Source organism: Lonchura striata, chromosome 35 (genome assembly GCF_050655825.1).
Source record: "Lonchura striata isolate lonStrDom1 chromosome 35, ASM5065582v1, whole genome shotgun sequence".
Lineage (NCBI taxonomy): Eukaryota > Metazoa > Chordata > Aves > Passeriformes > Estrildidae > Lonchura > Lonchura striata.
In genome coordinates this window covers 493,137-513,901 of record NC_140737.1, presented here as the reverse complement: position 1 = coordinate 513,901, position 20,765 = coordinate 493,137, and the positions used below count along the sequence as shown (strand labels likewise).

At 59.9% G+C, this 20,765-nt stretch overlaps 1 protein-coding gene across 1 annotated transcript; it reads left to right on the top strand.

The window, feature by feature from the left end:
- Positions 1–382: 382 nt before the first annotated feature.
- DDX39B (DExD-box helicase 39B) lies at positions 383–20,758 on the top strand. Its single transcript, XM_085564938.1, has 13 exons — positions 383–423; positions 2,472–2,698; positions 4,466–4,593; positions 5,346–5,438; positions 6,679–6,862; positions 9,092–9,210; positions 12,497–12,628; positions 13,685–13,794; positions 14,719–14,863; positions 16,268–16,415; positions 17,166–18,431; positions 19,780–19,803; positions 20,679–20,758. Exons 2-11 carry the CDS (start codon positions 2,488–2,490, stop codon positions 17,180–17,182), a joined length of 1,287 nt encoding a protein of 428 aa, XP_085421064.1. The 5' UTR covers positions 383–423; positions 2,472–2,487; the 3' UTR covers positions 17,183–18,431; positions 19,780–19,803; positions 20,679–20,758.
- Positions 20,759–20,765: the final 7 nt, after the last annotated feature.

Genomic DNA, 20,765 nt, shown 5'->3' with positions numbered 1-20,765 from the left:
AATCTCAAATAATATCTCTAAAATTCCTCTGAAATCCCTAAATTCCTCTAAACTCCTCTAAAATCTCCAAATTCCTCACAAATATCTAAATCCCATTTCTCTAAAATTTCCATTTTTTTCTAAAATCTCCAAATTCCTGTAAAATCCCCAAATTCCTTAAAATCCCCAGATCCCTCTAAAACCCCAGAATTCCTTAAAACCCCCCAAATTCCTCAAAACCCCCAAAATTCCCTCAGATCCCCCCCCCCCCCACAAAATCCCATTTCAGCTCCCGCTTCAGGCGATCTCCGCGGACACCCCTCGCCAGCCGCCGGCGGGGGGGAGGGTCCTCGCGGCGCGCGCGCGGGCCGGGCCGGAAGTGACGTCGCCCTCCCCCCCCCCCGCCGCCGCCGCCGCCATCCTCGGCCGCTCGCAGCGCTCGGGGTGAGTCGGGCCCGGCCGGGGCCGCATCCGCCGCCATCGGCGCCATCCGCGCCCGCCGCCCGCCGCCGCCGCCGCCCCGCGGCCGCCGCGAGCCCCCCGCGCCCCCCGGCGGCGGCCGCGCGAGCGGGGGGAGCCGCGCCGGGGCTGCCGCGGCGGCGGCGGCGGGAGGGCGCGCCAAGATGGCGGCGGGGGGGGGGAGAGGGGCGGGGGTCCCGGGCCAGCGGGGCCGGTCCCTGGTGGCCACCGGGGGGGTGTCGGTGGCCACAGAGCGGATTTCGGTGGTCCCGGGGCAGGGTCGGTGGTCGCGGAGGTGATTTTGGTGGTCCCGGGGGTGATTTTGGTGGTCTCCGGGATGGGTCACTGGCCACGGGGTGATTTTGGTGGTCCCGGGGCAGGGTCGGTGGCCACAGAGGGGATTTTGGTGGCCACAGAGCGGATTTTGGTGGTCCCCGGGATGGGTCACTGGCCACGGGGGGATTTTGGTGGTCCCGAGGGTGGGTCAGTGGTTCTGGGGCGGTCACTGGCCCCAGAAGTCATTTTGGTGGCCACAGAAGTGATTTTGGTGGTCCCCGGGATGGGTCACTGGCCACGGGGGGATTTTGGTGGTCCCGGGGCAGGGTCGGTGGCCACAGAGGGGATTTTGGTGGTCCCGAGGGTGGGCACTGGCCCCAGAAGTCGTTTTGGTGGCCACAAAAGTGATTTTGGTTGTCCCGGGGGTGATTTTGGTGGTCCCGGAGGTTCACTGGCCCCGGGAGCGGTGTTGGTGGCCCCAGAGGTGATTTTGGTGGCCACAGAAGCGATTTCGGTGGCCCCGGGGCGGTCACTGGCCACAGAGGTGATTTTGGTGGCCACAGAAGTGATTTCGGTGGTCCCGGGGCAGTCAGTAGCCCCCAGGGTGGTACCGGTGGCCCCACGGGTGGTTGGTAGCCCCAGGGTTGGTGTCAGTGGTCCCAAGAGCGCTCAGTAGCCCCAGTGGTGGCCAGCAGCCCCAGGAGCAGTCAGTAGCCCCAAAGCTGATCTCAGTAGCCCCAGGGTCAATCTCAGTAGCCCCAGGAGCAGTCAGTAGCCACAGCACCGCTGTCAGTAGCCACAGGAGTACTCACTAGCCCCAAAGCCAATATTAGTAGCTCCAGAAACAATCAGTAGCCCCAGGATCAGTCAGTAGCCACAGCACCTCATCACTAGCCCCAGGAGTGCTCACTAGCCCCAGCACCAATCTCAGTAGCCCAGCACCATCACTAGCCGCAACCCCACCATCACTAGCCACAAGAACACTCATTAGCCACAACCCCACCATCATTAGCCACAAGAACACTCATTAGTCACCACCCCCACAGTCACTAGCCACAGGAACACTCACTAGCCCAACCCCACCATCACTAGCCACAGGAACACTCAGTAGCCCCAACCCCACGGTCACTAGCCCACCCTCATGGTCACTAGCCTCTTCCCACAGTCACTAGCCCCCTCCCCACGCTCACCAGCCCCAACCCCACGGTCACCAGCCCCAACCCCACGGTCACTAGCCCCCTCCCCAGGGTCACTAGCCCACCCCCCTTAGCCCTCTCCACGCTCACCAGCCCCCACCCCACACTCACTAGCCCCTCCCCACAGTCACTAGCCCACCCCCAGCCCTCTCCACGCTCACCAGCCCCCTCCCCACGCTCACCAGCCCCCTCCCCACGGTCACTAGCCCCTCCCCACACTCACCAGCCCCCTCCCCACAGTCACTAGCCCAACCCCACCATCACTAGCCCCTCCCCACGCTCACCAGCCCCCTCCCCACAGTCACTAGCCCCACCACGGTCACCAGCCCCACCACAGTCACTAGCCCCCTCCCCACGCTCACTAGCCCGCCCCCAGCCCTCCCCACGCTCACCAGCCCGTCCCCACAGTCACCAGCCCCCTCCCCACAGTCACTAGCCCCTCCCCACGGTCACTAGCCCACCCCCAGCCCTCCCCACGCTCACCAGCCCCCTCCCCACAGTCACTAGCCCCCTCCCCACAGTCACTAGCCCCCTCCCCACGCTCACCAGCCCGTCCCCCAGGAGCGGAGCCGGCGCCATGGCGGAGAACGACGTGGACAACGAGCTGCTGGACTACGAGGACGACGAGGTGGAGGCGGCGGCGGGCGGCGACGGCGCCGAGCCCGCGCCCAAGAAGGACGTGAAGGGATCCTACGTGTCCATCCACAGCTCCGGCTTCCGCGACTTCCTGCTCAAACCCGAGCTGCTGCGCGCCATCGTGGACTGCGGCTTCGAGCACCCCTCCGAAGGTGGCCACCCGAGGGGATGGGGGGCTAGTGAGGGCTTGGGGGGTTTGGGGGGCTTCGAGCACCCCTCCGAAGGTGGCCACCCGAGGGGATGGGGGGGCTAGTGAGGGTTTGGGGGGTTTGGGGGGCTTCGAGCACCCCTCCGAAGGTGGCCACCCAAGGGGATAGGGGGGCTACCGAGTTTGGGGGGTTTGGGAGCATCCTGGGGGGGTTTGGGATCATTCTGGGGGGTTCTAGGGGGGTTTCAGGGGCTTCGAGCACCCCTCCGAAGGTGGCCACCCGAGGGGATAGGGGGGCTACCGAGTTTGGGGGGTTTGGGATCATTCTGGGGGGATTTGGGAGCATTCTGGGGGGGTTTGGGGGGCTTCGAGCACCCCTCCGAAGGTGGCCACCCGAGGGGATGGGGGGCTAGTGAGGGTTTGGGAACATCCTGGGGGGGTTTGGGAGCATCCTGGGGGGGTTTGGGGCCATTCTGGGGGGTTCTAGGGGGGTTTCAGGGGCTTCGAGCACCCCTCCGAAGGTGGCCACCCGAGGGGATGGGGGGCTAGTGAGGGTTTGGGGGGTTTGGGGGGCTTCAAGCACCCCTCCGAAGGTGGCCACCCGAGGGGATAGGGGGGCTAGTGAGGGTTTGGGGGGTTTGGGAGCATTCTGGGGGAGTTTGGGGCCATTCTGGGGGGTTCTAGGGGGGTTTCAGGGCCTTCGAGCACCCCTCCGAAGGTGGCCACCCAAGGGGATAGGGGGGCTACCGAGTTTGGGGGCATCTTGGGGGGGTTTGGGGGAGTCTGGGGGGCTTCGAGCACCCCTCCGAAGGTGGCCACCCGAGGGGATGGGGGGGCTACCGAGTTTGGGGGGTTTGGGAGCATCTTCGGGGGGTTTGGGGCCATTCTGGGGGGGTTTGGGGGGCTTCGAGCACCCCTCTGAAGGTGGCCACCCAAGGGGATAGGGGGGCTAGTGAGGGTTTGGGGGGTTTGGGAGCATCCTGGGGGGGTTTGGGACTATTCTGGGGGGGTTTGGGGAGTCTGGGGGGGTTTGGGATCATTCTAGGGGGGGATTTGCGATCATTCTGGGGGGATTTGGGGGGCTTCGAGCACCCCTCCGAAGGTGGCCACCACGGGCTAGGGGGGCTAGTGGGGTTTGGGATCATCCTGGGGGAGATTTGGGATCATCCTGGGGGGGTTTGGGGTCATTCTGGGGGGGCCTGGGGGGCTTCGAGCACCCCTCCGAAGGTGGCCACCCAAGGGGCTAGGGGGCTAGCGGGGTTTGGGAGCATCCTGGGGGGGATTTGGGGTCATTCTGGGGGGGTTTGGGACCATTCTGGGGGTCCCTGGGACTCATCCCAGGGGTCTGTGGGGGTCTTTGGGGGTCCCTGACGCTGTCCCCCCACCAGTCCAGCACGAGTGCATCCCCCAGGCCATCCTGGGGGTCCCTGGGGGTCCCTGACTCATCCTGGGGGTCCCTGGGGGTCTCTGGGGGTCCCTGGTGGTCCCTGGGGGTCCCTGACCCTGTCCCCCCCCCCCAGTCCAGCACGAGTGCATACCCCAGGCCATCCTGGCGGTCCCTGACCCATCCTGGGGGTCCCTGGCGGTCCCTGACCCGTCCCAGGGGTCTCTGGGGGTCCCTGGGGGTCCCTGACTCATCCTGGGGGTCTCTGGGGGTCCCTGGGGGTCCCTGACCCATCCTGGTGGTCTCTGGGGGTTCTCTGGGGGTCTCTGGTGGTCCCTGGGGGTCCCTGGTGGTCCCTGGGGGTCCCTGACCCTGTCCCCCCCCCAGTCCAGCACGAGTGCATCCCCCAGGCCATCCTGGGCATGGACGTGCTGTGCCAGGCCAAGTCGGGCATGGGCAAGACGGCCGTGTTCGTGCTGGCCACGCTGCAGCAGCTGGAGCCCGTCACCGGCCAGGTCAGTGGGGAGGGGTCTGGGGGGTCCGGGAATTTGGGGAGGGGTCTCAGGGGGCTGGGGATGGGGCTGGGGAGGGGTCCCGGGGGAGATCATGGTGTTCGTGCTGGCCACGCTGCAGCAGCTGGAGCCCGTCACCGGCCAGGTCAGCGCCTGGGGAGGGGTCTGGGGGTCTGGGAATTTGGGGAGGGGTCTGAGAATTTGGGGGAGGGGTCTCAGAGGTTTTGGGGAGGGGTCTCACGGCTGTGCCCCCCAGGTGTCTGTGCTGGTGATGTGCCACACGCGGGAGCCTGGGAGGGGCTGGGGGTTTGAGGGTTTGGGGAGGGGTCTGGGGGTTTCAGGGGGGCTCTGTGAATTTGGGGAGGGGTCTGTGAATTTGGGGAGGGGTCTCAGGGGTTTTGGGGAGGGGTCTCACGGCTGTGCCCCCCAGGTGTCCGTGCTGGTGATGTGCCACACGCGGGAGCCTGGAAGGGGCTGCGGGTTTGGGGGTTTGGGGAGGGGTCTGGGGGTTTCAGGGGGGCTCTGTGAATTTGGGGAGGGGTCTCAGGGGTTTTGGGGAGGGGTCTCACGGCTGTGCCCCCCAGGTGTCCGTGCTGGTGATGTGCCACACGCGGGAGCCTGGGAGGGGCTGCGGGTTTGGGGTTTGGGGAGGGGTCTGGGGGTTTCAGGGGGGGTCTGTGAATTTGGGGAGGGGTCTGTGAATTTGGGGAGGGGTCTCGGGTTTTGGGGAGGGGTCTCACGGCTGTGCCCCCCAGGTGTCCGTGCTGGTGATGTGCCACACGCGGGAGCTCGCCTTCCAGATCAGCAAGGAGTACGAGCGCTTCTCCAAGTACATGCCCAGCGTCAAGGTGGGCTGGGGGGTTTGGGGGGTCCTGAGGGGATTTGGGGGGTCCTGGGGGGGGAATGGGGGGTCCTGAGGGGATTTGAGGGGGGTTTGGGGGGTCCTGAGGGGATTTGGGGGGTCCCGGGGGGGGATTGGGGGGTCCTGAGGCGATTTGGGGGGGATTCGGTGGGTCCTGAGAGGCTTTTTGGGGGGTCCTGAGGGGATTTGGGGGGTCCTGAGGAGATTTGGGGGGGGTTTTGGGGGGTCCCAAGGGGGTTTGGTGGTTCCTGAGGGGATTTGGGGGGAGTCTGGGGGGTCCTGAGGCGATTTGGGGGGAGTTTGGGGGTCCTGAGAGGCTTTTTGGGGGGTCCTGAGGGGATTTTGGGGGCAATGAGGGGATTTGGGGGTAGTTTGGGGGGGTTCTGAGGGGGTTTGGGGTGGCCTGAGGGGATTTCGGGGATCCTGAGGAGCTTCAGGGATCCGTCCCTCCCAGGTTTTTGGGGGGATTTTTTGCACAAACGTTGGTATTTTTTGGGATCCGTCCCTCCCAGGTTTTTGGGGGGATTTTTTGCACAAACGTTGGTATTTTTTGGGATCCGTCCCTCACAGATTTTTGGGGGGATTTTTTGCACAAACGTTGGTATTTTTTGGGATCCGTCCCTCACAGATTTTTTGAGGGATTTTTGTGTCGCCGTTGCTGTTTTTGGGGGGCTCTCTCATAGATTTCGGGGCTGTTTTTGGGGATCCATCCCTCACAGATTTTCGGGGTGTCCCTTCCAGGTGGCCAGTGTTTTTCGGGGGGCTGTCTCACAGATTTTTGGAGTGTTTCTCATTTAGGTGTTGCTGGTTTTGGGGGGCTGTGTCACAGATTTTTGGAGCATTTTTCATTTAGGTGTTGCTGGTTTTGGGGGGTTCTCCCTCACAGATTTTTGTGGGGATTCTCATACAGGTATTGCTGATTTTGGGGTCACAGATTTTCGGGGTGTCCCTTCCAGGTGGCAGTGTTTTTCGGGGGGCTGTCTCACAGATTTTTGGAGCGTTTCTCATTTAGGTGTTGCTGTTTTTGGGGGGCTGTGTCACAGATTTTTGGAGCGTTTCTCATTTAGGTGTTGCTGGTTTTGGGGGGCTGTGTCACAGATTTTTGGAGTGTTTCTCATTTAGGTGTTGCTGTTTTTGGGGGGGTTCTCCATCACAGATTTTTGTGGGGATTCTCATACAGGTATTGCTGATTTTGGGGTCACAGATTTTCGGGGTGTCCCTTCCAGGTGGCGGTGTTTTTCGGGGGGCTGTCCATCAAGAAGGACGAGGAGGTGCTGAAGAAGAACTGTCCCCACATCGTGGTGGGGACCCCGGGCCGCATCCTGGCGCTGGCCCGCAACAAGAGCCTCAACCTCAAACACATCAAGCACTTCATCCTGGACGAGTGCGACAAGATGCTCGAGCAGCTCGGTGGGTCGGGGGTCCCGGGGGTCCCCAGCCCACCTGGGGGGGCCCCGGGCTCGGGGGAGTCCCTGGGACCCCCGACCCAGCTCTGCTTTGGCTCCAGAATCTGCGGTCTGGGCTCTTTGTGGAGATCCCGAGAGCCAAATTCAGCTTTTTTGGGGTCCCAGTTCAGGTTTTTGGGGTCCCAGTTCAGCTTCTCGGGGTCCCAGTTCAGCTTTTTGGGGTCCCAGTTCAGCTTTTTGGGGTCCCAGTTCAGCCCTTTGGGGTCCCAGTTCAGCTTTTCGGGATTCCAGTTCAGCTTTTTGGGGTCCCAGTTCAGCCCTTTGGGGTCTTTGTGGAGATCCCGAGAGCCAAATTCAGCTTTTTGGGGTCCCAGTTCAGCTTTTCGGGGTCCCAGTTCAGCTTTTTGGGGTCTTTGTGGAGATCCCAAGAGCCAAATTCAGCTTTTTTGGGGTCCCAGTTCAGCTCCTGAGATCCCAGTTCAGCCCTTCGGGGTCCCAGTTCAGCCCTTCGGGGTCCCAGTTCAGCTTTTCGGGGTCCCAGTTCAGCTTTTTGGGGTCCCAGTTCAGCTCCTGAGGTCCCAGTTCAGGTTTTTGGGGTCCCAGTTCAGCCCTTTGGGGTCTTTGTGGAGATCCCGAGAGCCAAATTCAGCTTTTCGGGGTTCCAGTTCAGGTTTTTGGGGTCCCAGTTCAGCCTTTTGGGGTCCCAGTTCAGTTTTTTGGGGTTCCAGTTCAGCCTTTGGGGTCCCAGTCCCTGTTCTACCCCCATTTTTTCCTCTCTAACCCCATTTTTTCCCCATTTCCCCCCTTTTTCCCCATTTCTCCCCCATTTCTCCCCCATTTCCCCCCATTTTTCCCCATTATTCCCCCATTTCTCCCCAATTTTCCCCTCTCCAACCCAATATTTCCCCATTTTTCCCTATTTCCTCCCATTTTTCCCCATTTCCCCCCCATTTTTCCCATTTTTCCCCTCTCTAACCCCATTGTTTCCCCACTTTTCCCCTCTCTAACCCTATTTTTCCCCATTTTTTCCTCATTTCCTCCCCTTTTTCCCCATTTCCCCCATTTTTCCCCATTTCCCCCCATTTTTTCCCCATTTCCCCCATTTTTCCCCATTTCCCCCCATTTTTTCCCCATTTTCCCCCATTTTTCCCCATTTCCCCCCATTTTTCCCCATTTCCCCCCATTTTTTCCCCATTTCCCCCATTTTTTCCCCATTTCCCCCCATTTCTCTCCTCTCTAACCCCATTTTTCCCCATTTCCCCCCATTTTTCCCCATTTCCCCCCATTTTTTCCCCATTCCCCCCATTTTTTCCCCATTTCCCCCCTTTTTTCCCCATTTTTCCCCATTTTTCCCCCATTTTTCCCCATTTCCCCCCATTTTTTCCCATTTCCCCCCATTTTTCCCCATTTCCCCCCCTTTTTTCCCCATTTCCCCCATTTTTTCCCCATTTCCCCCATTTTTCCCCATTTCCCCCCATTTTTTCCCCATTTCCCCCCATTTTTTCCCCATTTCCCCCCATTTTTCCCCCTCTCTAACCCCATTTTTCCCCATTTCCCCCATTTTTTCCCCATTTCCCCCCATTTTTCCCCATTTCCCCCCTTTTTTCCCCATTTTTCCCGATTTCCCCCCTTTTTTCCCCATTTTTTCCCCATTTCCCCCCATTTTTTCCCCATTTCCCCCATTTTTTCCCCATTTTCCCCCTCTCTAACCCCATTTTTTCCCCATTTCCCCCCATTTTTCCCCATTTCCCCCCTTTTTTCCCCATTTTTCCCCATTTCCCCCCTTTTTTCCCCATTTTTCCCCATTTCCCCCCATTTTTCCCCATTTCCCCCCATTTTTTCCCCATTCCCCCCATTTTTTCCCCATTTCCCCCCATTTTTTCCCCATTTCCCCCCTTTTTTCCCCATTTTTTCCCCATTTCCCCCCATTTTTCCCCATTTCCCCCCATTTTTCCCCATTTCCCCCCTTTTTTCCCATTTCCCCCATTTTCCCCCATTTCCCCCCTTTTTTCCCCATTTTTCCCCATTTCCCCTCATTTCTCCCCTCTCTAACCCCATTTTTCCCCATTTCTCCCCTCTGTAACCCCATTTTTTCTCCATTTCTCTCCTCTCTAACCCCATTTTTTCCCCATTTCCCCCCATTTTTTCCCCATTTCCCCCCTTTTTTCCCCATTTCCCCCCATTTTTTCCCCATTTCCCCCCTTTTTTCCCCATTTCACCCCATTCCCCGCAGACATGCGCCGGGACGTCCAGGAGATTTTCCGCATGACCCCTCACGAAAAGCAGGTCATGATGTTCAGCGCCACCCTCAGCAAGGAAATCCGCCCCGTCTGCCGCAAATTCATGCAAGACGTAATTAACCTCCCCCTAATTAGCCCCTCCCCCCCGCCCACGCCCCTCCCCCGCCTCCCCTCCCCCCTCTGCGGAAGATTTCTCGCGCCCCTCCCCCTCCTCCCCCTCCTCCTCCTCCTCCTCCTTCGACGAAGACCCCCCCAAGCTGTGGCGGCCCCCCAGTTCCGTGTGCGGGGAGGGGGGTCCGGGACCCCTTTCCCGGGACCCCCCCGCGCCCCCCGGCCCGGACCCGGCGTGGAGGACCCGGCGGGAGCCCCTTCGGCCTCGGCGCGACCCCCGGAGCCGCTTCGGCCTCGCCGCCAGCCCCGGAGCCCCGGCCCCGCGCCGGCCGCAGCAGGACCCGGGGGGCTGGGGAGAGGTGGGGGGAGGGGGCCGGCCAGGAGCCCCCCGGGGCTGGGGGGGCGGGGGGGGTGGGGAGGGGGCTCCAGGCTGCCTTGGGGGTCTCAGGGGCAGCTTGGGGGGTCCCTGGGGCTCTTTTTGGGGGTCTCAGGGTCAGCTTTGGGGTCCTTGAGGCTCTTTTTGGGGGTCTCAGGGGCAGCTTTGGGGGTCCTCGGGGCTCTTTTGGGGGTCTCAGAGCCCATTTGGGGGTCCTTGAGGCTCCCTTGGGGGTCTCAGGGGCTCTTTTGGGGGTCTCAGGGGCAGCTTTGGGCGTCCCTGGAGCTCCCTTGGGGGTCTCAGGGGCAGCTTGGGGGGTCCTTGGGGCTCTTTTGGGGGTCTCAGGGGCAGCTTTGGGGAGTCCTCGAGGCTGCCTTGGGGGTCTCAGGGGCAGCTTTGGGGTCCCTGGAGCTCCCTTGGGGGTCTCAGGGGCTCTTTTGGGGGTCTCAGGGGCAGCTTTGGGGTCCTTGAGGCTCTTTTTGGGGGTCCCAGGGGCAGCTTTGGGGGTTCTTGGGGCTCTTTTGGGGGTCTCAGGGGCAGCTTTGGGGGTCCCTGGGGCTCTTTTGGGGGTCTCAGAGCCACTTTGGGGGGTCCTCGAGGCTCCCTTGGGGGTCTCAGGGGCTCTTTTGGGGGTCTCAGGGGCAGCTTTGGGGGTCCCTGGGGCTCTTTTGGGGGTCCCAGGGGCAGCTTGGGGGTCCCTGGGGCTCTTTTGGGGGTCCCAGGGGCAGCTTGGGGGTCCTCGGGGCTCCCTTGGGTGTCCCAGGGGCAGCTTTGGGGGTCCCTGGGGCTCTTTTTGGGGGTCTCAGAGCCCATTGGGGGGTCCTTGAGGCTCCCTTGGGGGTCCCAGGGGCAGCTTTGGGGGTCCTTGAGGCTCTTTTGGGGGTCTCAGAGCCGCTTTGGGGAGTCCTCGAGGCTGCCTTGGGGGTCTCAGGGGCAGTTTTGGGATCTCAGGGTCCATTTGGGGGTCCTCGAGGCTCTTTTTGGGGTCCTTGAGGCTCTTTTTGGGGGTCTCAGAGCCCATTTGGGGGTCCTCAAGGCTCCCTTCGGAGTCTCAGGGTCAGTTTTGGGGTCCTTGGGGCACTTTTGGGGGTCTCAGAGCCACTTTGGGGGTCCTTGAGGCTCTTTCAGGGGTCTAAGAGCCCATTTGGGGGTCCTTGGGGCTCTTTTGGGGATCTCAGAGCCCATTTGGGGGTCCTTGGGGCTCTTTTGGGGTCCCAGAGGCAGCTTTGGGGTCCTTGGGGCTCTTTTGGGGGTCTCAGAGCCGCTTTGGGGAGTCCTCGAGGCTGCCTTGGGGGTCTCAGGCAGTTTTGGGGTCTCAGGGTCAGCTTTGGGGTCCTTGAGGCTCTTTTGGGGGTCTCGGGGGCAGTTTTGGGGTGCTCAAGGCTCTTCTTGGGGGGTCTCAGGGCAGTTTTGGGGGTCTCAGGAACAATTTTGGGGTCCTTGAGGCTCTTTTGGGGGTACCCAGGCAGAATTTGGGTACCCACGCAGAATTTTGGGCGCCCATTCAGGAATTTGGGTACCCACGCAGGATTTTCATGCAAGATTTTGGGTACCCGGGCAGGAATTTGGGGTACCCAGGCAGGATTTCGGATGCTCAGCGGGTTTGGGGGTGCCCAGTCAGGATTTTGAGGTACCCAGGCAGAATTTTGGGTACCTGGACAGGAATTTTGGGTGCCCATTCAGGAATTTGGGTACCCAGACAGGATTTTGGGTACCTGGACAGGAATTTTGGGTGCCCATTCAGGAATTTGGGTACCCAGACAGAATTTTGGGTACCTGGACAGGAATTTCGGGTACCCAGTCAGGATTTTGAGGTACCCAGACAGGATTTTGGGTACCCGGGCAGTATTTTGGGTGCCCATGCAGGATTTGGGGGTGCCCAGTCAGGATTTTTGGTTTCCAGGCAGAATTTTGAGTACTCATGCAGGAATTTTGGGTACCCAGCCAAGATTTTGGATGCTGAGCGGGTTTGGGGTGCCCAGTGAGGATTTGGGGGTACCCAGGCAGAATTTTGGGTGCCCATGCATGAATTTGGGTACCCAGACAGGATTTTGAAGTACCCAGCCAGGATTTTGGGTACCAAGCCAGGATTTTGGATGCTCAGCGGGTTTGGGGTGCCCAGTGAGGATTTGGGGGTGCCCAGGCAGTATTTTGGGTGCCCATGCAAGAATTTGGGTACCCAGCCAGGATTTTGGATGCTGAGCAGGTTTGGGGTGCCCAGTGAGGATTTGGGGTGCCAGTGAGGATTTGGGGGTACCCAGGCAGAATTTTGGGTGCCCATGCAAGAATTTGGGTACCCAGCCAGGATTTTGGGTACCCAGACAGGATTTTGGATGCTGAGTGGGTTTGGGGTGCCCAGTCAGGATTTGGGGGTACCCAGTCAGGATTTTGAGGTACCCACGCAGGAATTTGGGGTATCCATGCAGGATTTTGGGTACCCACGCAGAATTTTGGATGCTCAGCGGGTTTGGGGTGCCCAGTGAGGATTTGGGGGTACCCAGTCAGAATTTTGGGTGCCCATGCACGAATTTGGGTACCCAGACAGGAATTTAGGGTGTCCAGCCAGGATTTTGGGTACCCACGCAGGAATTTGGGGTATCCATGCAGGATTTTGAGATACCCACGCAGGATTTTGGATGCTGAGCGGGTTTGGGGTGCCCAGTGAGGATTTGGGGGTGCCCAGGCAGTATTTTGGGTGCCCATGCAAGAATTTGGATACACAGACAGGAATTTGCGTACCCAGACAGGATTTTGAGGTACCCACGCAGGATTTTGGGTACCCACGCAGGATTTTGGATGCTGAGCGGGTTTGGGGTGCCCAGTGAGGATTTTGGGGTGCCCAGTGAGGATTTGGGGGTGCCCGGGGGGGTTTGGGGTGCCCAGGCGGGGGCTCAGCACCTTCATCCCCCAGCCCATGGAGATCTTCGTGGACGACGAGACGAAGCTGACGCTGCACGGGCTGCAGCAGTACTACGTCAAGCTGAAGGACAACGAGAAGAACAGGAAGCTCTTCGACCTCCTTGACGTGCTCGAGTTCAACCAGGTCAGGGGGAGAGCACCCCGAAATCCGCCTCGAAATCACCCCGAAATCCTGCCCCGAAATCCCTTGAAATCCTCCCCAAAATCCCCCTGAAATCCTCCCCAAAATTCCCTGAAATCTGGCTGAAATCCTCCCCAGATCCCCCTGAAATCCACCCCAAAATTCCCCTTGAAGTCACCCCGAAATCCTCCCCAGAATTCCCTGAAATCCTCCCCAAAATCCCCCTGAAATCCTCCCTAAAATCCTCCCCAAAATCCTTCTGAAATCACCCCGAAATCCTGCCCCAAAATCCCCTGAAATCTGGCTGAAATCCTCCCCAAAATCCCCCTTGAAATCACCCTGAAATCCTGCCCCAAAATCCCCTGAAATCTGGCTGAAATCCTCCCCAAAATTCCCTTTGACATCCCCCCAAAATCCTGCCTGAAGTACCCCTGAAACCCGCCCCAAAATCCCCCTGAATCCACCCAAAAATCCCCCAGAAATCCATCCGAAATCCCCCTGAAATCCTCCCTAAAATCCGCCCCAAAATCTCTCTGAAATCCTGCCTGAAATACCCTTGAAATCCCCAAGAAATCTGGCTGAAATCCTCCCCAAAATCCACCTGAAATCACCCCGAAATTCTGCCCCGAAATCATCCCAAAAGCCACCCAAAATCCCCGAAATCCACCCAAAAACCCACCCCGAAAACTCCCTGAAAATCCACCTGGGGGGATTTTGGGGTGGGATTTTGGGGGTGGTCCTGGCCCCACGGGGGGTTTTGGGGTGGGATTTTGGGTGGGATTTTGGGGTGCTCAGGATGGGTTTGGGGTGGGATTTTGGGGGTGATCCCGTCCTGGGGGAAATTTTGGGGTGCCCAGGGGAGGATTTTGGGGTGCCCAGGATGGGTTTCGGGGTGGGATTTTGGGGGTGATTCCCCATCCTGGCTGGGATTTTGGGAGTGATTCCCCATCTTTGGGAGAATTTTGGGTTGCCCAGCAGGTTTTGGGATACCCAGGGGTGGATTTTGGGCGCCCAGCGGTTTTTGGGGTGCTCTGACCCCCCGTTTTTGGGGACCCCCAGGTGGTGATCTTCGTCAAGTCGGTGCAGCGCTGCATCGCCCTGGCGCAGCTGCTGGTGGAGCAGAACTTCCCGGCCATCGCCATCCACCGGGGCATGCCGCAGGAGGAGAGGTGGGACCCCAAAACACCCCAAAATCACCCCAAAATCGGCCCCAAAATAACTCCAAAATAACCTAAAATAACCCCCCAAAAACCGCCCCAAAATAACCCCGAACATCCCGGCCATCGCCATCCACCGGGGCATGCCGCAGGAGGAGAGGTGGGACCCCAAAACACCCCAAAATCACCCCAAAATAACCCCAAAATCACCCAAAAATCACCCCAAAATAATCCCAAAACTGGCCCCAAAATAACCTAAAATAACCTCCCAAAAACTGTCCCAAAATAACCCCAATACATCCCGGCCATTGCCATCCACCGGGGCATGCTGCAGGAGGAGAGGTGGGACCCCAAAACACCCCAAAATCACCCCAAAATAACCCCAAAATCACCCAAAAATCACCCCAAAATAATCCCAAAACCGGCCCCAAAATAACCCCAAAATAACCTAAAATAACCCCCCAAAAACTGCCCCAAAATAACCCCAATACTTCCCGGCCATCACCATCCACCGGGGCATGCCGCAGGAGGAGAGGTGCGACCCCAAATCACCCCAAAATAATCCCAAAACCGGCCCCAAAATAGCCCCAAAATAACCTAAAATAACCCCCCAAAAACTGCCCCAAAATGACCCCGAACATCCCCGGCCATCGCCATCCACCGGGGCATGCCACAGGAGGAGAGGCGGGACCCCAAAACACCCCAAAATCACCCCAAAATAACTCCAAAATATCCCCAAAATAACCCCAAAAACATCCCCAAAATAACCCCGAACATCCCCGGCCATCGCCATCCACCGGGGCATGCCGCAGGAGGAGAGGTGGGACCCCAAAATAACCCCAAAATCACCCAAAACAACCCCAAAAAAACCCCGAAAGACCCCAAAACGCCCCCAAAACCACCCCAAAATAACCCCAAAATCTCTGGGGGCGCCAGGCTGTCCCGGTACCAGCAGTTCAAGGACTTCCAGCGCCGCATCCTGGTGGCCACCAACCTGTTCGGCCGCGGGATGGACATCGAGAGGGTCAACATCGCCTTCAACTACGACATGCCCGAGGACTCGGACACCTACCTGCACCGGGTGGGGCTCCGGGGGGTCCTGGGGGGGGTTTCGGGGGTCCCAAGGGTGTTTTGGGGGTCTTGGGGGGGATTTTGGGGGAGTCTTGGGGGTCTGAGGGGGTCAACATCGCCTTCAACCACGACACGCCCGAGGACTCGGACACCTACCTGCACCGGGTGGGGCTCCCGGGGGGTCCCAAGGGTGTTTTGGGGGTCCCAAGGGTGTTTTGGGGGTCCAGGGGGGCGTTTATAGGGATCTTTGGGGGTCTGAGGGGGTCAACATCACCTTCAACCATGACATGCCCGAGGACTCGGACACCGACCTGCACCGGGTGGGGCTCCCGGGGGTCCTGGGGGTGGTTTTGGGAGTTCCCAGGGTGTTCTGGGGGTCCCAAGGGTGTTTTGAGGGTCTTGGGGGGGATTTTGGAGGGGTCTTGGGGGTCTGAGGGGGTCAACATCGCCCTCAACCAGGACATTCCCGAGGATTCGGATACCTACCTGCACTGGGTGGGGGTCCCGTGCGTCCTGGGGGGGTTTTTGGGGGTCCCCAGGGTGTTTTGGGGGTCCCAAGGGTGTTTCGGGGGTCCTGGTGGGGATTTTGGGGGTCCCAGAGGGGTTTTGGGGGTCTTGGGGGGGATTTTGGGGGTCTGAGGGGGTCAACATCACCTTCAACCATGACATGCCCGAGGACTCGGACACCGACCTGCACCGGGTGGGGCTCCCGGGGGTCCTGGGGGTGGTTTTGGGGGTCCCAAGGGTGTTTTGGGGGTTCTCGTGGGGATTTTGGGGGTCCCAGAGGGGTTTTGGGTGCCCCAATGGAGTTTTTGGTGGTCTCAGGGGAGTTTTTTGAGGGTCCCAGGTGGTTTCTGTGGGTCCCAATGGAGTTTTTGGGATCCCAGTGGAGTTTTTGGGATCCCGGGGTATTTCTGGGGGTCCCGGGGGGATGCCAATGGAGCTTTTGGGATCCCAGGAGATTTTTGGGTGCCCCAATGGAGTTTTTGGTGGTCCTGGGGGAGTTTTTTCAGGGTCCCAGGTGGTTTCTGTGGGTCCCAATGGAGTTTTTGGGATCCCAGGAGGTCTTTGAGATCCCGGGGTGTTTTTGGGTGCCCCAATGGAGTTTTTGGTGGTCCCAGGAGGTTTTTGGGTGCCCCAATGGAGTTTTTGGTGGTCTCAGGGGAGGTTTCTGAGGGTCCCAATGGAGTTTTTGGGCTCCCAGGAGGTTTTTGAGATCCCGGGGTGTTTTTGGGGGTCCCGATGGAGTTTTTGGGGGTCCCAATGGAGTTTTTGGTGGTCCAGGGGGAGGTTTCTGAGGGTCCCAATGGAGTTTTTGGGCTCCCAGGAGGTTTTTGAGATCCCGGGGTGTTTTTGGGGGTCCCGATGGAGTTTTTGGGGGTCCCGGCCCCGCTGAGCCCTCGCTGGCCCTCAGGTTGCCCGGGCCGGCCGTTTCGGCACCAAGGGCTTGGCCATCACCTTCGTGTCGGACGAGAACGACGCCAAAATCCTCAACGACGTGCAGGACCGCTTCGAGGTGAACATCAGCGAGCTGCCCGACGAGATCGACATCTCCTCCTACAGTGAGAGCCGAATTCGGGGCGATTTGGGATTTTTGGGGGGTCCTGAGGGGGATTTGGGGATTTTTTGGGGGGTCCTGAGGGGGATTTGGGGGTCCTGGGGGGATTTTATGGGTTCTAGAGGGATTTTATGGGGTCCTGGGGGGGTTTTGGGGGAAAAATCAGTGACCTACGCAATGAGATCGAAGTCTCCTCCCACAGCGAGACCCAAATTTGGGGGGATTTGGGGGTTTTGGGGGGTCCTGAGGGAGATTTGGGGGTTTTTGGGGGATTTGATGGGATTTTGGGGGATTTTGGGATAAAAATCAGTGACCTACTCAATGAGATCGACATCTCCTCCTATAGTGAGAGCTGAATTCGGGGGGATTTGGGGGTTTTTGGGGGGTCCTGAGGGGGATTTGGGGGTTTTTGGGGGGTCCTGAGGGGGATCTGTGGTGTCCTGGGGGTATTTTGGGGTGTCCTGGTGGGATTTTGGAGGGTCCTGGGAAGATTTTGGGGCTCCTGGGGGGATTTTGAGGTGCCCTGGATGGATTTTGGGGGATCCTGGGTGGTTTCTGGGGTGTCCTGGGTGGTTTTTGGGGTGTCCTGGGTGGTTTTTGGGGTGTCCTGGGTGGTTTTTGGAGGATTTTGGGGTCCAGGGTTGCAGTTTTTGGGGTGAACCGCCCCACAAGACGAACGTCTCCAATTTGGGGAGGATTTGGGTTTTTTTGGGGGGTGGTCCTGACCCCCCTCCCCTCTTTTCTCTCCCTGCAGTCGAACAGACCCGATAAGGACCCCCCAAGCCCCGCCGCCGCCGGGACCCCCCGGGACCACCCCCAAAATGCCCAAAATTCACCCCAAAACCCGGCCCGGCCGCGGGGGGGTTGGGCCAGCCCCTCCCCCCCTCCCCCTTCCCTGGGGTTTTGTAGAAAAAAACAGAAAAAGACAAAAAAAAAAGGAAAAAAGAGGAAAAAAAAGCCCCAAAAATCGACGTTTCCCCCGTGTAGCAGCTGGGGGGAGGGGCCTGGGGACCCCCGGGACCCCCCAAATTCCCCCCGGCTCCCCCGGCTGTAAAATTTTGGTTTTTTTGGTAATAAAGTTTTGCCAAAACGGCCTCGAGCGTGTGGGGGCGTGGCTAGCGATGGAACAATGCCCATAAAAGGTGAAAGGGGCGTGGTTTCACTTGGCGCCCGTTGCTGATGCAAATGAGCATGCCCACAAAAGGCGAAAGGGGCGTGGTTTGTACAGAGGTGGGCGTGGCTTCACTTGGCGCCCTTTGCTGATGCAAATGAGCATGCCCACAAAAGGAGAAAGGGGCGTGGTTTGTACAGAGGTGGGCGTGGCTTCACTTTTCGCCCTTTGCTGATGCAAATGAGCATGCCCACAAAAGGAGAAAGGGGCGTGGTTTGTACAGAGGTGGGCGTGGCTTCACTTCGCGCCCTGCACATATACAAATGAGCATGTCCACAAAAGGCGAAAGGGACGTGGTTTGTACAGAGGTGGGCGTGGCTTCACTTGGCGCCATGCACATATGCAAATGCGCATGCCCACAAAAGGCGATAGGGGCGTGGTTTGTACATAGGTGGGCGTGGCTTCGCTTGGCGCCCTTTGCTGATGCAAATGAGCATGCCCACAAAAGGCGAAAGGGGCGTGGTTTGTACAGAGATGGGCGTGGCTTCACTTGGCGCCATGCGCATATGCAAATGAGCATGCCCACAAAAAGGCGAAAGGGGCGTGGTTTCGCTTCCCGCCCTTCGCTGCTGCATTGAAAGCAATGGATGCCCATAAAAGGCAAAAGGGGCGTGGTTTATGCCGGGGGGCGTGGTTTCGCTTCCCGCCCTTCGCTGCTGCATTGAAAGCAATGGATGCCCATAAAAGGCAAAAGGGGCGTGGTTTGCGCGGAGGCGCCGTGGCTCCGCCCCCCGCGCTCCGCTGCTGCCATTGGCGCAGGGGGTGGGCGGGGCCCGGGGTGGGCGGGGCCTGGTGCGCGCTATAAGAGCGGCGCAGCGCGCGTGCGCGGCCCTTTCGGGCCCGCGGCGGGTGAGCGGCGGGAGCGGCGTGGGGCCGGAGCGGGGGAACGGAGGTTTCCGAGGGAGATCGGGGGTCGTGAGGGGGAAATCGGGGGTCGTGAAAGGAAATCGGGGGTTTTGAAGGGGAATGGGAGGTTCTGAAGGAGGATCCGGGGGTCGGGAGTGGAATTCGGGGGGGTTTGGGGGGAATCCGGGCTTGTGAGGGGGAATTGGGGGTTACGAAGGAGGACCGGGGGTCATGAGGGGGGATTGGGGCTCCTGAAGGAGGGATCGGGGGTTCTGAAGGACGATTGGGGTTTGGGGGGGGAATTGGGGGTCATGAGGAGGGATCGGGGTTTCTTGAGGGGGAAATGGGGGATTCTAAAGGAGGATCAGAGGTTCCCAGGGGGCACTGGGGGTTCTGAGAGGAAATCTGAGGTTCTGGAGGAGGATTGGGGGTTCAGAAGGAGAATTGGGGGTTCAGGGAGGAAATTTGGGGTTCTGAAGGAGGTTTGGGGGTTCAGGGAGGAGGATTGGGGGTTCTGAATGAGATCTGGGGGTTCTGAAGGAGAATTGGGGGTTCAGAGAGGAAATTTGGGGTTCTGAAGGAGGATTGGGGGTTCAGGGAGGAGGATTGGGGGTTCAGGGAGGAAATTTGGGGTTCTGAAGGAGGATTGGGGGTTCAGACGGGAAATCAGAGATTCTGAAGGAGAATTTGGGGTTCTGAAGGAGGATTGGGGGTTCAGGGAGGAAATCTGAGTTTCAGAAGGAGAACTGGGGCTTCAGGGAGGAGGATTGGGGGTTCTGAAGGAGGATTGGGGGTTCAGGGAGGAAATTTGGGGTTCTGAAGGAGGATTGGGGGTTCAGAGAGGAAATTGGAGTTTCTGAAGGAGGATTGGGGGTTCTGAATGAGGATTGGGGGTACTGAAGGAGGATTGGGGGTACTGAAGGAGGATTGGGGGTTCTGAAGGAGGATTGGGGGTTCAGGGAGGAAATTTGGGGTTCTGAAGGAGGATTGGGGGTTCTGAAGGAGAATTGGGGGTTCAGAGAGGAAATCGGAGTTTCTGAAGGAGAATTGGGGGTTCAGGGAGGAAATCTGAGTTTCAGAAGGAGAACTGGGGGTTCTGAAGGAGGACTGGGGGTTCAGGGAGGAAATTTGGGGTTCTGAAGGAGGACTGGGGGTTCAGGGAGGAACTCTGAGCACTTTTGGGGTCCCCCATCCCTCTCGGGGCTGCGTCGCGCTGATGATGCCAAGGACTAGAGTCTCCGACCCCCCTGAGGACACAACGCGCCTGAGCGACGCCCCCAGACCCCCGGGACCCCCAAACCGCGGGGTCCGCGGGGTCTCACCCCCGTCTTTCCTTCCTCCTCCTCCGCAGGTGGCGGTGCCGGCGGGACCCCCGGTAAGACCCCCGAGATCCCCCCAAAACGTGACCCCGGCGGCGGCGGCGATGAGGAACCGGTTCAAAAGCTCCGATGCGCCCTGAGGACGAACTCGCAGCGCCCTGAGCCGCCGCCGCCGCGCCCGGGGCGGCCCCCGGTGCCGGTACCGGGGCACCGGGACCCTCCCGGGGGTCTCCATCCCCATTCCCAGGGGAACCAGGACCCTCCCGGGGGTCTCCATCCCCAATCCCGGGGCACCGGGACCCTCCCGGGGGTCTCCATCCCCAATCCCGGGGCACCGGGACCCTCCCGGGGGTCTCCATCCCCAATCCCGGGACCCTCCCGGGGGTCTCCATCCCCATTCCTGGGACACCGGGACCCTCCCGGGGGTCTCCATCCCCATTCCTGGGACATTGGGACCCTCCCGGGGGTCTCCATCCCCATTCCCGGGACCCTCCCGGGGGTCTCCATCCCCAATCCCGGGGCACCGGGACCCTCCCGGGGGTCTCCATCCCCAATCCCGGGGCACCGGGACCCTCCCGGGGGTCTCCATCCCCATTCCTGGGACACCGGGACCCTCCCGGGGGTCTCCATCCCCATTCCTGGGACATTGGGACCCTCCCGGGGGTCTCCATCCCCAATCCCGGGACACCGGGACCCTCCCGGGGGTCTCCATCCCCATTCCTGGGACATTGGGACCCTCCCGGGGGTCTCCATCCCCATTCCCGGGACCCTCCCGGGGGTCTCCATCCCCAATCCCGGGGCACCGGGACCCTCCCGGGGGTCTCCATCCCCAATCCCGGGGCACCGGGACCCTCCCGGGTCCCATTCCCGGGACCCCCGGTGCCGTTGCCCCCCGCCCCAGTTCTGACTCCGTTATTTTTTATTTCCGCAGCCCCGGGATGAAGGTTCAGCGCCGGCAGCTCCGGGTTTGGATTGGATTTGGGTGAAATAAAAGCGATTTTGGGGCTGAGAGTTTGTT